The sequence below is a fragment of the Taeniopygia guttata genome, chromosome 4, assembly GCF_048771995.1.
Source record: "Taeniopygia guttata chromosome 4, bTaeGut7.mat, whole genome shotgun sequence".
Lineage (NCBI taxonomy): Eukaryota > Metazoa > Chordata > Aves > Passeriformes > Estrildidae > Taeniopygia > Taeniopygia guttata.
In genome coordinates this window covers 22,801,149-22,814,937 of record NC_133028.1, presented here as the reverse complement: position 1 = coordinate 22,814,937, position 13,789 = coordinate 22,801,149, and the positions used below count along the sequence as shown (strand labels likewise).

At 41.2% G+C, this 13,789-nt stretch overlaps 1 protein-coding gene across 2 annotated transcripts in view; it reads right to left on the bottom strand.

The window, feature by feature from the left end:
* Positions 1–3,589: 3,589 nt before the first annotated feature.
* Positions 3,590–13,789, bottom strand: part of UBE2K (ubiquitin conjugating enzyme E2 K) — a 43,433-nt gene continuing 33,233 nt past the window's right edge. For both annotated transcript variants that reach the window (XM_030270950.4, XM_030270951.4), the window contains exons 5-7: positions 13,604–13,703; positions 10,172–10,300; positions 3,590–9,869 (exon numbers count right to left, since the gene is read on the bottom strand). In XM_030270950.4, coding sequence (XP_030126810.1) covers positions 9,795–9,869; positions 10,172–10,300; positions 13,604–13,703 — 304 coding nt within the window. In that variant the 3' untranslated portion in view covers positions 3,590–9,794. The remainder of the gene's footprint in view (positions 9,870–10,171; positions 10,301–13,603; positions 13,704–13,789) is intronic.

Below are 13,789 nucleotides of genomic sequence, written 5' to 3'. Positions count from 1 at the left end.
CTGGTGTCACATCAGGCAAAGGGAGTCATACCATTGGAACAGATCCTCCTGTTCACCTATTGGAAAGACCTTTTTGACTTGCAGCAGAGCATCTTCTCTCCACCTAGGGAAAGTCCTGACACTTTTACCAGGACTCTCAGCCTGCAGTGGCTGGGCCAACAGGAGGAAGTCAGGCTCATGGTGACCTCTTCAGCTTTGGCAAGAAATTATTCAAGAGCCATTCAACTTTGAACATGGTGGAGTCATCACCAACTGCGCAGCTCTATCCATGGTCAGCAGAACTGAGACCTCCACGGGCAACACAAGTGGATGGTGCGGGTGAGTCTTGTGTTGCTTGGTGAGGAGGAGACATCCAGCCATGAGGAGACATCTGCTTTTCACTGGGAGCACAGAGGTTATCCAAGTCAATTTGTAATTCATTTAGGTCATGCTGGCAGCTGTGTAGTCTCAGCAACGTGCCAGCTCAGGCAAAAGGCCTGCCTGACCCAATAGCTCTGGAAGACTGAGCCTCCTCCTATAGCCCTGCCAGCCTCAAGAGTTCAGATGTGTGTTCATAATTCTGCAAGCTGGGCATGCTCCAGAACAAGAAATACATGTTCTGCTTCTTCCTTCAGGCATTTAATTCTCTCATTGACCTGGAATCAGGAATTGATGTGTTGACTGATGCACCAAAGCTCTTGAAGGAAGAGATGGAAGGTGGTTATGGCTGTTTCTTTGGTGTTGGGTCCAATGGCTGTGAAGCAAGTGGGGAGTCACGGTGTGCCCTAGTTTCTGTCTCCAAACCAGAAACAAGTTGGGTTTTATGCTGATGGCTGAGGTCTGACCCATCAGTCTCATCTGGAGTCTCACAAAACATGGCAGGAGATCCAGCATCCCCCCATGCAGAAATAGGGTGTATTTTTAATCCTTTACACATACATGGGAAACACCAAACCCTCACAAACTGCGCATAGAAGATCGTGGTGGCATTCACAGCAGTCCTGATGTGTTTGACCATGAGGTAGATGTACTGGTATCTCTGGCTCTTCAAGTTACAGATACCTTCCCTGGTGAGATCATCCTTCAGAGTGTATCAACGTGTGTAAATAACTAAATAGGAGAGTGTAAACAAATAGTGCCAGAGATACAACCCTAGAGAAATGAATGGAAGTTGGAAAATTTTCCTATCTCCAGGCCAAACTTTTTCCCAACTAATTAATACCACCCTGAGATCATGTCCCTTGTAGGTGACTGGTCACAGCAAAACACCCATCACTGCATCCACTCCGTTGACTCATCAGCCCCCCAGGTTGGCTGTAGGATTCTGCTCTCTGGAGCTTTTCTTGTGCCTGTGGAGAGAGAGATGGGCCCTGCCAGCGCTGTGGCACCACTTCTTCCCCACTGCCTCACTCCCATCTCCTCACACACTTTCTCCAAGTATGTTGTGTCTGACCATCAGTGGCTCCCACAGAACCACTATGTATGTCGGGATGTTCAGCCATTTTTGAGGGCACCTCTACTCCCGGAGCTACAATCAGAGGCATAGGGGCCTTCTGTTAAATTTACTAAAACAGATTTGCCAAATTCCTCAGATCTCAGGAGCTCAAGTGTATTTTTTAATTTGGTTACTCTTCAGTCTTGAAATGGTAATGAGTTTCTCCTCCAGAAGACCACTTACCCTGCCGTGCCCAAGCCCCTTCTGCTGCCTCATGGAGCTGCACCGCGTGCTGGGGGTGCTCGTTGCCAGGGGAGCAGAGCAGGGTTCCTGCTCTAAGCATTTCCCTTGCACACATTCTTTCATGAGGGTGGTTTTGGAAGCTGCCCAAAGCAGTTGGCCAAAATGATAGCAGAATGTCATTTGATTCTGCATCACTGAGCTGCTTTCTTTCCAAAACATACCTTTGAGCCAAAACATACTTTGTTTCTTCTTTTGGGTTGATGGTGATGTTTTTAACCTTTTTGCTATTAAGAGGGCTTTGTCATTTCATTCTTGTAGGTTGTGGCCCCTTTTGTGTCTCTTTGCTTCTTTTTCAGCCCCATCTAACAGACTCAGGCCCTCTGAGTACACAGGCCGTCTCTTGTGTGGACAGCTGTTTCCTTCCAGCCCAGCCCAGCGGAGCAGGGCCCGGCGCTGCTGCTGGCTGTGGTCTCAGCAGGGCTGTGCAGAGGCAGCATCACCTCCCTCAGCCTGCTGCTGGCACTGTCTCTGCAGCCCTGGATGCAGTTTGCTGCCTTTGCCACAAGCACAGGCTGGGGGTTCCTGTTCAGCTTGGTCCAGATCCCAAACCCCCAGGTCCTTTTCTTGCCAAGCTGCTTTACGGTTGTCCCAGATTGTACTGGTGCCTGGGTTTTTCCTCCCCAAGCTCAGGACTCTGCACTTCCCCTTCCTGAATTCTCATAGATGAGAACCGTTCACAGGTGAAAAGAATGGCACACAAACCTTACAAAGAATTATTTTCCCTCTTTGTTTTTTAATACATGTTTGGTGCTTTTTTTCTTTATTCCCTCCACCTCAGCATTGTCTGACTCAGTGAACATCTAGTAATTACTTTTGTTCATACATGTTTTCTTCCAAATAGTTCTCTCTCCTGATAAGCATGGCCTGGAGACACTTTATCCCAGTATTTTTGATGTGGTTCAGACCATTAAAGGACTGGCATGTGGAATAAACTATAGTGGGCAACACATATGCCAAGCAAAGTGAGCAAGCCCCCATCCCAGCAAATTGTTCATACACAGGATTCATTTCTTGCCTCTTTAACAGAAAAAAAAAAAAAAAAATTATGAGGTGTTTTCATTCCATTTGCACTGACAGCTTTGGATCCTTTAAGCCACTTTCTACAAAGATAAACCACTTCACACCCAACAGTTTCTTGCAGCAAGGTGAAGATGTGATGGCTATCACTTCCAGAAACACCTGGGACCCACTTAGTGTTTGGTGTTTGTTCTCCAGCCTTGTGTTGATGGAAATCTAAATCTGTGGCTCTGACAGGATTTCCAGTGCCCACTCTTCGTTATGACAGCAGTGTGAAATGGGACCAACCAGTTCTGCTTTTGAACTAAAATCTATCTTGGTGCATAACTGGCTCCTATTTTAGGAGGGTATAACCAGCAAAGTATTCCTCCAAAACAGGCGCCCTCCTACCCACCCCTGCACCTCAGCAGCAGGCAGGACTATAAAAATGGGGATAGCCTCTGATACAGTCATGTGGCTCAGCTGCAGGGAACTTCCCAAACTTCTCAGGGTCAGCAGCAACTTTAACTATTCACCATCATGGTGCTTTTGAACTGCCAGTTATGAGAAGAGCTTTTGGGAAAGACAAAGGGAAGAGCCCATGGCACTGTCCCTCTCCCCACCCACAACAGGAGCAGGAGGCCACAAGCCTGTGCCCTGCACCATTTGCAAGCAAAGGCAGCTGTACATGGAGGACTTGGGGTGCTAAAGGGGTCTGGTGGCTCAGGTATCACCACCACAAAACAGATTCTCTCCCACCTACCGCTTCCCCCCATATTTTCCTCACCAGCCCAGATTATTACCCTTTATTTTATACCAGGCTGTCATAAACCCACCTAAAGAATTAATGTATTTCAACACAAAGCAGCCACTAAGTGAAGCAATGTAATTTATTTGACATTATACCAGACACGGGTGCTCCAGATCCAGACTTGACCTTAAAAACAATTTAAAATCCTGGATTTGCTGTATTGGAGGTATCAGTTACCCGTCTGAGAGCCAAATGTGTCAGTATTACAGCCACTGAAACAGAAAACTAAGTACAGGACAAGTCAAGCTAGCAAGCACCATCAGTCCATTTCAGCTGTGAACTCACTTCCAGTTTTGGGGTGCTGGAAGAAATGACAAGGCTGTTGGACAACTTCACAAATATTTCAGTATAAAGCAGCTCTCAGTTACTCATGTCAATGTCTAACTACATGAACTGGGGAAATTGGGCTTTTTTTTTTTTTTTTTTTTACTCTGAATTAATGTCAGGCTAAGACCTGCAGGAGAGGGACTAGGGAGCACTCCCCCTCCCTCAGCCCTCTTAAAGAATGAGGTACCACAATATGACACAGCTCCTGATGACAGTAAAATTAAACAAAAAACCCAAACAACATCTTACACCATAATCCAGTGCAGCACTATCCCAGCTGGCAGAGCCTGCCCAGAAACCTGCAAAACTTGCCCAGGGACAAACACGCACCTGAAGATGGGATGCAGATCTGAAACACAGTATTACAACCATTCCACAGCAAACTGCTTGTTGCTCCAGCTGTGCAGCTACTGTCTTTAAACTGCTTTACTCCATTTAACAAATGTTGACAAATGCCAAAAAAGTGAAGTTTGTACTGGCAGTAAATCCATAGTCATCATCTCTCCTATGTTCTTCTAGAGCTGAGCAGCACGGCAGTGCCATTAGCCACCAGGCTGTCGCCTCCCTGTGCGTGAACCAACTGCAGTTTGAGGTACAGTTTAGAATGTACAAAGATGACATGAAAATAAGTGGTGCAGGGAAATCCAGAGAACTTTTCCTCTGTGTTGCCGGTTTTGTTTCTTAAGATGCATCCTTTGAAAGGAGACGAGTTGGTGCAGGATGGTCAGGCCATCACATGAGGCAAGTCCTGGTTGAAATAACACACCCTTCCATTACACAACTTCTATTTATACAATTTTCTTCAAAAACTTTTAATGTGCACCACGAAAATGATGATTCCTTTCTCTCGTTACTGACATGGAGGCAGTAGACCCTGTAATCTTAAAACAATCTGAATTGCCAGAAATAAAATGAAAACTGTTTTCAGGGAAACATGCATTTATTGTTAAGCATTTCCAGTGAAAAATCAACATCTTTTAAAATGTGTGTTTATTTTAAAAATCATTTGTTTACAAAAGTGTTTCTGTAGCTTTTATTTTCAAGACAAAAAACACTGATGCTGCATTCCAGCCTCCCCACCCCCGTTCCGCCTCCATAGGAAGTCTGGTGCTCAAGAACCAACCTCCCGCAGTACTTACACGTAAATATTTATTTACTAGAAAAGTCAGAATTTAGGATGGAAAAGGTAAGTGAAAAGCAGGGCTCTCCAGCAGTTGGCATCAGCATTCCTATGATGGCAGCCTTCTTCAGGCACTGCACCAGAGCAGCAGCAGCAGCTGCAGATTGCACACCAGACAAGCACAGCATTGTCACAGTACATTTCCTCATCTGTCGAGCTGTGATCTGAACTTAGGTTATCAATGAAGGGCTCAGCACCACGAGCGATCCCAGAGCCAGTTTGATGCCTACAAAGCAGGTAACAGCACAGATTGAACAGCACAGCACAGTACAGGGCAAATGATTCACAAGGGTTTGTCCAGTGAGAACAAATCCAAAGTCAGGTTGCTGCCAACAGGGCACTGCAGCTGGAATAACCAAGCCAGAAGCCAAATGCGTTGACGACAGTTGGTCTTGTGAGTCTGTTGATGAATCAGCTGATGACACAAACACCACAAGCAGGAAGAGCTACCTACATCATTCACAGATAGGTTTGGAACAGATTAGAAAACTAGCAAGAAAGAAGTGATTGCCCCTTTGCCTAGCCCTAGGAGAAAGCTGTGCCTGGAAAACGAGGATGGTAACACTGAAAACATCTATTTAGTCTTCCCAGAAGAGGCTTGACTTTCAAGCATCTTGACTTTCATGCTTTATTTCCATGATGCAACAGATGCTGAGGAAATGCACTTTTTCTATCTCTTGTTGAGCCTGCTGCTCATCAAAACCATACAAAACTAAGCACAAATCAGTGTCCCCACTCATCAGCTCCATCAACAAAACAGAGCAGGGGAGGACACCTCATCTCATTGTCTCTGCTCATCAGCATTTAAGTAAAACAAATTTATTTGCTAAATAACGTTTCCCACTTCAGGCAAGCCTCCATGTCTAAGCCAGCTTTTGGTGGAGTTTCAGAAGGGAACAAGGGACATGCAGAGTTGACTTCCCCTGCACTAAAAACAGAACTTCCCTACACAGCACATGACCAATGCAGTAAACAAGAACTCACTTGAATCTGTGTTTTGATTTCCCCTCACTCCCCTTCTCCCTTCCCAAATGACACAAGCTCTGAAGTGCCTAGTCTGAGTCACAGCTGTTAGGCTTAAATTTGCATAGTTTAAATGTTTCAGTTACCCACACCATCTAATGCAGATTTGGTGTTAACAAGGTAAGATTCTTTCTGGCTATTTAATTCCTCCTTTCAGACAACAACAACAAAAGTTTCTATATTCCTTATGTCAGTGTTCCAATACTAATTTACACGGAAAACAGTTGAATACAGTGATAATTAGAAAAAAAACTAAGACATATTCATACACCAGTAGTACCCAATTGCTCATAAATACTACCGAACCAATTATAGTCAAGGCCCCATGTACTCTGTTGCAAGCTTTAAAAAAAATAGTAAAAAAGAAGTCTGGAGTATGCAGAATGCACTACATGATGCATCTTTCCAGGATATGTTCCTAAGGTTTTTTGTCTCCAAAATGCACCAATTTGTCACACTGAGGAAGCTGTGAATTTGGCAAGGGGGTGGAATACAGTCAGGGCTTTTGGTACTCATGGGAAAATGGAGGTTTTTGGCAATACGAGAGGGCATTTCTCTACCTCTGAAAAAAGCTGTACTTTGCTCTTGGAGGAATTGGGTAAAATAGGATAAACCACTTTGCTGGATTCATGTTAAAATGTTCAGCAGTGAAATCCAATGGATGCTCTGGTAATTTGTGAGTATTATTACCAATACCTTGTTTAGAAAACTGGGGCCATTTAGACTTCAAAATAACTGTTTCAAGCCATCTTCTGGCACAATAGAGGAAGACAATGCATGATTTATTTGTACTTAGCCACTGTACCCATGTTTCATGTTCTTGTTGCAAGGAGTGGTCAGTGTGCAGCCTGAGTCCACAGCTGGAGTGGGCTGCACGGCAACTCCCCGTCTGTGAATGCACAGGGCCCTGAATATAGCGATGTTCAGTGATACAGAAAACAGAACTGCCATGTGTATGTACAATGTCTCACAATGATAAGCTGAACACTAACAGCAAAATTCCTAGGGCTCAGCCCCAGCTGCAGTTAAACTAACCATGTACAACATTATCCCTATATTCAACTCTGATAATTACCAATAATACAAAAACATTCCTTATAAAGGAGTAACATGTCAAAATTCAGAGGGACTTCAGACCAAAGGTGTCTCCTTAATGCTGGGTCATGTTTCCTTCCCAGCTCACTTCTTGAGAAGCTTCCTGCCAGCACCTGAGCTAGCATTAAGCTACCGAGCACATGGATGGAGGGCAAAATCCAGAATCCAACATTTAGACATAAGGGGGAAGGGGAAAACAAGTGTTTTGCAGTAGAGAAGAAAATGAGGTAACTTCATGAGAGAAGTAAAACTTAACAGGGCGTTCTTTCAGAGGTGACTGTGCTCACCTAAGAACTTCTTTTCTCCCTCTCCCCCTTTTCCTGGCTTCCTTTATCACTTTACATACTGTTGGAGAAGCCTGCTGTTCTTAGGAGACTGGTCTTATCGAAAGACACGTTCAGAAGCCCGTTACTGAGAAGTTTTATGTCCCCGACAATGATTTCCAAGTTCTTTCTTTTGATAAATAGCAGCGAAGAACAAGGGAAAGTAGTCAGCAATTCCTATTTACCACCAGGGTAAAAAAAAAAAGGTGTTGATGTAATCAAGAAGTTCTTAGCCTGTATAACAGAAAAGACAGCAACTTGAGATTAACACAAGTAGCATTTTGCCAGTTTCCTACTGTCCCTGGTTTTCACTTAGCAAACCAGCTGAACAGTAGCAACTTCTTGTTAAAAAAAAAATAAATAAATATAAGGAAAGTCAAAACAACTCATTTCCTTTGGCATCATTGCAAATGTTTTACACTAACTCAAGAAAATCCAAGAAAACTGATCACTGACTACACCTTAAAAAGCAGTAAGTATAAAGACTAAGTAAATGCATGTAGTATTGCACTGATATGAGTTCAAAGTACTTACTGTCTGTGCCCCGTTTTAAGTTTGGACACATCAGACAGAGCAGTACAGGGAACATCCCAGAACTAGCCAGGTCTTGACAGCTCTGTTTTCCGGTTTTGTTCCCCTACTGCTATGCTCCAGGTATTTAACAGATACAATAATGTTCCTGATTTCATCTAGTATGAGTTATAAACAGACCATGAAGTGCAAAACCATTTCAATTTGTACTTCACAGCTCTTGAAAAACCCCAAACAGGCATAGATTTCCCCACCCCATTAATCCACAGCCTAGGAGAAAAAAAACCAAACAAAACAACAAACCAGAACAAAACAAAAGAGTCATAGAAAAGACAACTGATACAGTACTCCATTATCCACAATCCCCCTTTCTAGTCCCAGGATTTCTCTGAACTTCCTTGTCAGATACACTCTCAAAAGTTAGCATCATATTCACAAAGACATTACAGCTCTCTTTAAATAGATGTGCTAGTGTTTGAAGTTGCAAGACTAATAATTTTCAAGCTTTTGCACTCAGGATGAAATGTCATTTTAATACAAATAAAAAGACTGACTGTATGTACAAGCCAAGGTAAGATTTCAGTTCTCGTTTATCAGAAACATCAATCAAAAAAAAAAAAGCTGAATTGAGAACACACTTCTACTTCTATGTGCATTTGAAGTATGTACAGTAAAAACACCAACGCAGCCTCCATGTGTTAACCAGAGAAAAATCAAGCAAGGATGAATTTTAAAGTACCTGGTAAGCAATCCTTAAACTGAAGCCCAAAATAAAGCTAGAAAACTGCTGCAAAAACCAGCTGATTGCATCATATCAAGTACTCAAAAATATTTTTTTTTTCATTCTCAGTACACTGGAGAATCAGCTGTGCTCTCCTTCAAACCCTGTGAATTCATATTATCCAGAGTGTACTGAAGAACACTTTACAGCTATTTAAGACAAAAAAAAAAAAAAAAGAAATTATACCAGCTCCATCTTTTTGTGCTGTATTGAGGCATACTCCTTACATGATTGTGTAGAAAATACAATGGATGAAAATCACTACTGATAATTCAAAATATATATTTTTAAAGGGGAGCCTAGACTACTGCAATGGCACACATAATACCTACAGATGATGAAACATAATCAACAGTATGATGTAAGGGAGAGGAGAATCAGGTTTCCCAATTAATAGGCTAGAAAGAAAATGGTTCTGAATAGGTCACCATTTGGAACTTTGGGTAAGTCTTGAAAGTCTGTCAGGAGAAAAGTTACAAAAGCAATTGAGTATTTCAATGGTGCTCTCTTCAGCGACCCTACCTAATATGTCTATTAAGTACAAGCATGCAAATATAGGTCAATCCACAGGCACATAGGATCCATGTTAAAAACAGTAAGATAACTGTGATGAGTGGCACCAACAATTTTGATGACTAACACTCAAAATGTTGCTTTCTGAATTACTAAATCAAAATCCTGAAGCAAGCTCCTGCTAGTCTTTGTCACACTGCTAAACACTAAAGTAGGCATTGTTTTCCCCCATTATCTTAGCTGAGCTCAAAGAATTTTTACAATATTTAGTAAGAAAAAAAATTAAAGTATTTCCCCTTTTTAAATTTACACAGACGTTTAATTAGCTTTATTTACAGAGCGCTTTTGTTTTCAGTCTCCAATAGTGCCTAGATAGCATCATCAGGCAAGAGTGCCAGTTTTGAAAGAGAATCTATAGAGAATCCTAGGAATAACAGATGGTGATGCTCCTCCAGAAGGGGCAAGCTGGACTACAGAAGCAGCTCTCTCTATATGGCTCAGTTACTCAGGAGTAATTCTGTTGCAGTCTCTACATCCCATGATTTTGAAGACAAGGCCACTATTACTGCATTCTGCAATGAGAAAACAAAAGCAATAATATTTTCAGTGTGTGAACCTGAAGCTCCAGGAAGTGAAATGAAAAGTTCACAGAAAATCAAAACACATTAGTTTACCATTTCTTAAATGCCAACTAATTACTAATAGAATTTAAATTCTTAAAAATAATTAGCAAAATAGAATAATTAGATCCATCCAATGTCATGAAAGTAGAGAATCTACTTTAGTAGATTCTGATGATACTGATGACTCCCTGTACTTATACATATAAACTTGCCCTGCCCTTACTGAAATTACCTAAGTTATTTATACTTACCCTATCAAAGCCCATAGCACAAAGGTTTTCTATTTTTTTGGTGTATTCTGGACTAGAAACTGGTGCTCCAGCATACACATGTGCCCAAAGCCGAGCTGTCTGCTTAAACATTTCTGGATTTTGTTTGTACTACACAAAAGAGAGAGGGGGAAAAGCAGAAAGTTAATCAACTCAGTAATCCAACCAAACAGCAAGACAATATGGCAGACTGCAACCCATCATTCTTCCTATGGTATCTACCACAATGTTTCATACTGATCATGCTGCTATTCTTGAAGTAAATTAGAGGTGAGGATTACACAAAGAGCAAACCAATGCAAGCATTTGATATAGTGAGTTTGCCTTCAAGTGAAATAATGCACTATTGGTATTTGATGTGTGCAACCAGGTACTGCTCTCAATTGCACAGATCAAAGTAAAGTAGCTATATTTAGTACAGCTGCTGAAATTTTATATTCAGTGTGTCAGAGTACAAATTATCCCTATGTTAACATCTCCTGAACATGGTACTATGTACTACTCTAAAGCCACTTAAAAATATCTACGGTTTACACACTGCAAGTAGGCCTGCAGTTTTTCAATCCGGGCCAATATTCCACTACTAGGCTTTTTCCTGAGAATGAGGATCCTAATCACACAGGTGACAGAAGAAGGGTTGAAAAATGAGTGAGCGAGTACAAAAAGCTAGGGAGCTGCAACTCTTGATGAAAGCTATTATTTACCTGGGGGGGGGGGAAAAAAAATCATGCCAGTATATATTATTTTGTACCAATCTCACCACTAACCAGTTTTCCAATAAACAACAGCAGACTGGACCATATTGCAGAGAATTTTTAGCTTGTGCCAAGAATTCAGCTGCCAAGAAAGTGGGTCATTTGTCATAAACTGTACTCAGAAAAGTTAAATGATTTTCCCATTTTAACAACTTTTGTATGCAGTATCAAGTTTGTCTTAAAAAAACCCTCTTCCTTTAGTTCATCACTTTAATAAGACAAGATATTAGAAATACATTTTTCAAATATTTAGGTACATTTTAAGGGCAGAAACATGGCTGATTATCATTCTTAGACATTTCATTATTATATGAAAATACTAATTAGATCTATAAAGCACAATAAAATGCTGTACATTTCATTTTGCCTCTCCTACAACAACCCACACCAACTACACTGCTTTGTGTGCCTTGCCCACCTCCCTATAATTCTGATCCACGTCATCATATGTATATTTACTATCTGATGGCATTTATGGCATTAAAACAAACATGGGAGGCAATCTACTGTTGGAAATAAACCACTGTTATAAATACAGTGGTCTGTAACAAATGTCTTTTGGTGTAATGATTAAAAAAGAAGGATTAAGTTAAACACCAGCAGCATCCTGAAGTACTATTTTCCTCTGCTCTTAAAAGATCTTCTCCCAGTTAGTTTTTAAAAAAATATTCTTGAGAACACTGCCAAGCCTGGAAAGCAACTAGCTGAAGTGCAAAAAATTAAGTCATAATTGCATTTTACTCAGAACTAGCTTTCAGTGTTCTATTAATAGAATTACTTTACTTAGGTATCTGTAAATAATCCAGTTTCTCACTGAATTTAGAGAAGCCTAAAGGCAACTTTCACTGATGTTTCACTATCAGGAATCTGAGGCAGTTCATGTTGCTGTACTGAAAAAAACCCAGCAACCAGAGCAACTACTACACCAGACAGCTGGCGTCTGAAAATACTGCTCTTACTCAAACAGGAATTCTCCCTGGGATTCTCTCAAGAGCTTTTGCCATTTACCTGGACAACACACAGTTTAATAAATGGCACAAGTGTGGGGAATAATTAATTTCTTGTGAATTTGTCTTGTAAAATGCAATGAACCCCAAACAAAGTAAAAAAGACCCCCAACATCAAATAAACACGTGAAAAAAAGCAGTTGTTTACCAACATCTCTCTCAAAACCATTATAATAACTTTCTACTTCCATACACATGCCTGTAACTCAAGGCCAAACCCCAGCATAGTTTTCATGCAGGTATTTGCAGGAAACAGGATAAACTGAATCCTCCCAACATGAGCCATGCCACAGTCCCGCTGGACACACCTACACAAGTCCCAGTGCACACACCTAAGGAGCAGCCTGGAACACTGCTCTTTGCAATCTACAAAGTTTCATGGAGTTCTTTACCTGAGAAGAAAACTTGTACCAGCTCAAGTACTTCTACTGTTAAGATTCCCACACAAAATTCTACCATCAGAGCCAGAACAGGAAACACTATTTTTGTTCTTGGTAAAAAAGAATGCATAGTGTTTTTTTAATGAAGGGGGAGCGTGACAGCAAAGGTTTACATCTGGAAAAAAACCCAGTGCAGGGACGTGCCTAGTGGCCTTTCTGGCCTTTACAACACTTCTCCTGGGCAGAGCAATTCAGCCTGACAGAACTGTTCAGGGACATTTATTCAGAGCAGCCTTAGTGCAGAATCCCACAAGCAAACCTTCTGTACTTACTGAGTACAGTGGTAGCAAACAGCTCTCACGCACTCAGCAATGCAATGGGCTACCTCTAATATCCATATATCCCCTGAATCCTGACAGGTTTGAAAAAAATGCTTATCTATCATTCTACACTGAGTTTTAAAGGGAAGTAGTGCACACCTTGCCACCCTATCCTGGAGGGCTCTGACTTACAGAAGATACAGGTGAGACAGAAAGTTCTTCCAGCATCAGCTTGCTTTGTTCTTCTGTATCTGAAATATACCCTTACTGCCAGTCAGTGGGGAAGCCAGGCTGCCCTTCTGTCTCCCCAGAGTAAAAAGGAAAACACACACATACTTGAGACTTTGTTGAGAATTGTCAGAGGAATGACTGTTTCTATTCTTCAGCAACACTTTAAACAAAATAATGTCAGTCCTGGTATGGGCCCAAGATCCAACTGACATTTTTCTTTGTATTAAAAGTTATCACTAATGTCTGAAAGGCAACAAACCTTGTTGATTATAAAATTTTACTGATAGCAATTAAATCATAAAATTTTGACATTAAACAAATACAATGCCCAATGAACAACATTCATATTAACCCAGGAAAGGAGCTAAATCCAATTAACACCACCAAGTTAGAACTCATTTAAAACTGATAGCATATTGCTTTTCTTATACTGGAAGTTTTAGGTTTTGAAAGGCCAGTTACATTGGAATTCATTTAACTATGCTGCTACCTCTTGACATTTCTGATATAAATAAAGGACAAAACCTCCTGACACTGCAGAGTAACACTCACTCTGGAATTCAAAAAGAGCACAAAACACTGTATCAGCTCATATTTAGTATATGCCATTTTACAATAAATTGTTTAAGACATTTTATCTCCTGTAAGCCTTGGGACCTAACCTGAGTCAGCAAAGATGATATAGAAGTGATACAAAATCACAGTTAACTGAGTATCTTACCTGGTTTGCCACTACTGCATCTTGTGGATCATCTGGTTCCGCAGCTGCCAACAATGCTTGCAGCGATAACAACACTGTTCTTAGAGTCATTGCTGCTGCCCTAAAATTGAAAATTCAAAAAATCCTTAACCATCTCCCGTGCCTGTATTTACCCGTGTGGCTGAACTATCATAGAAGATATGAGTT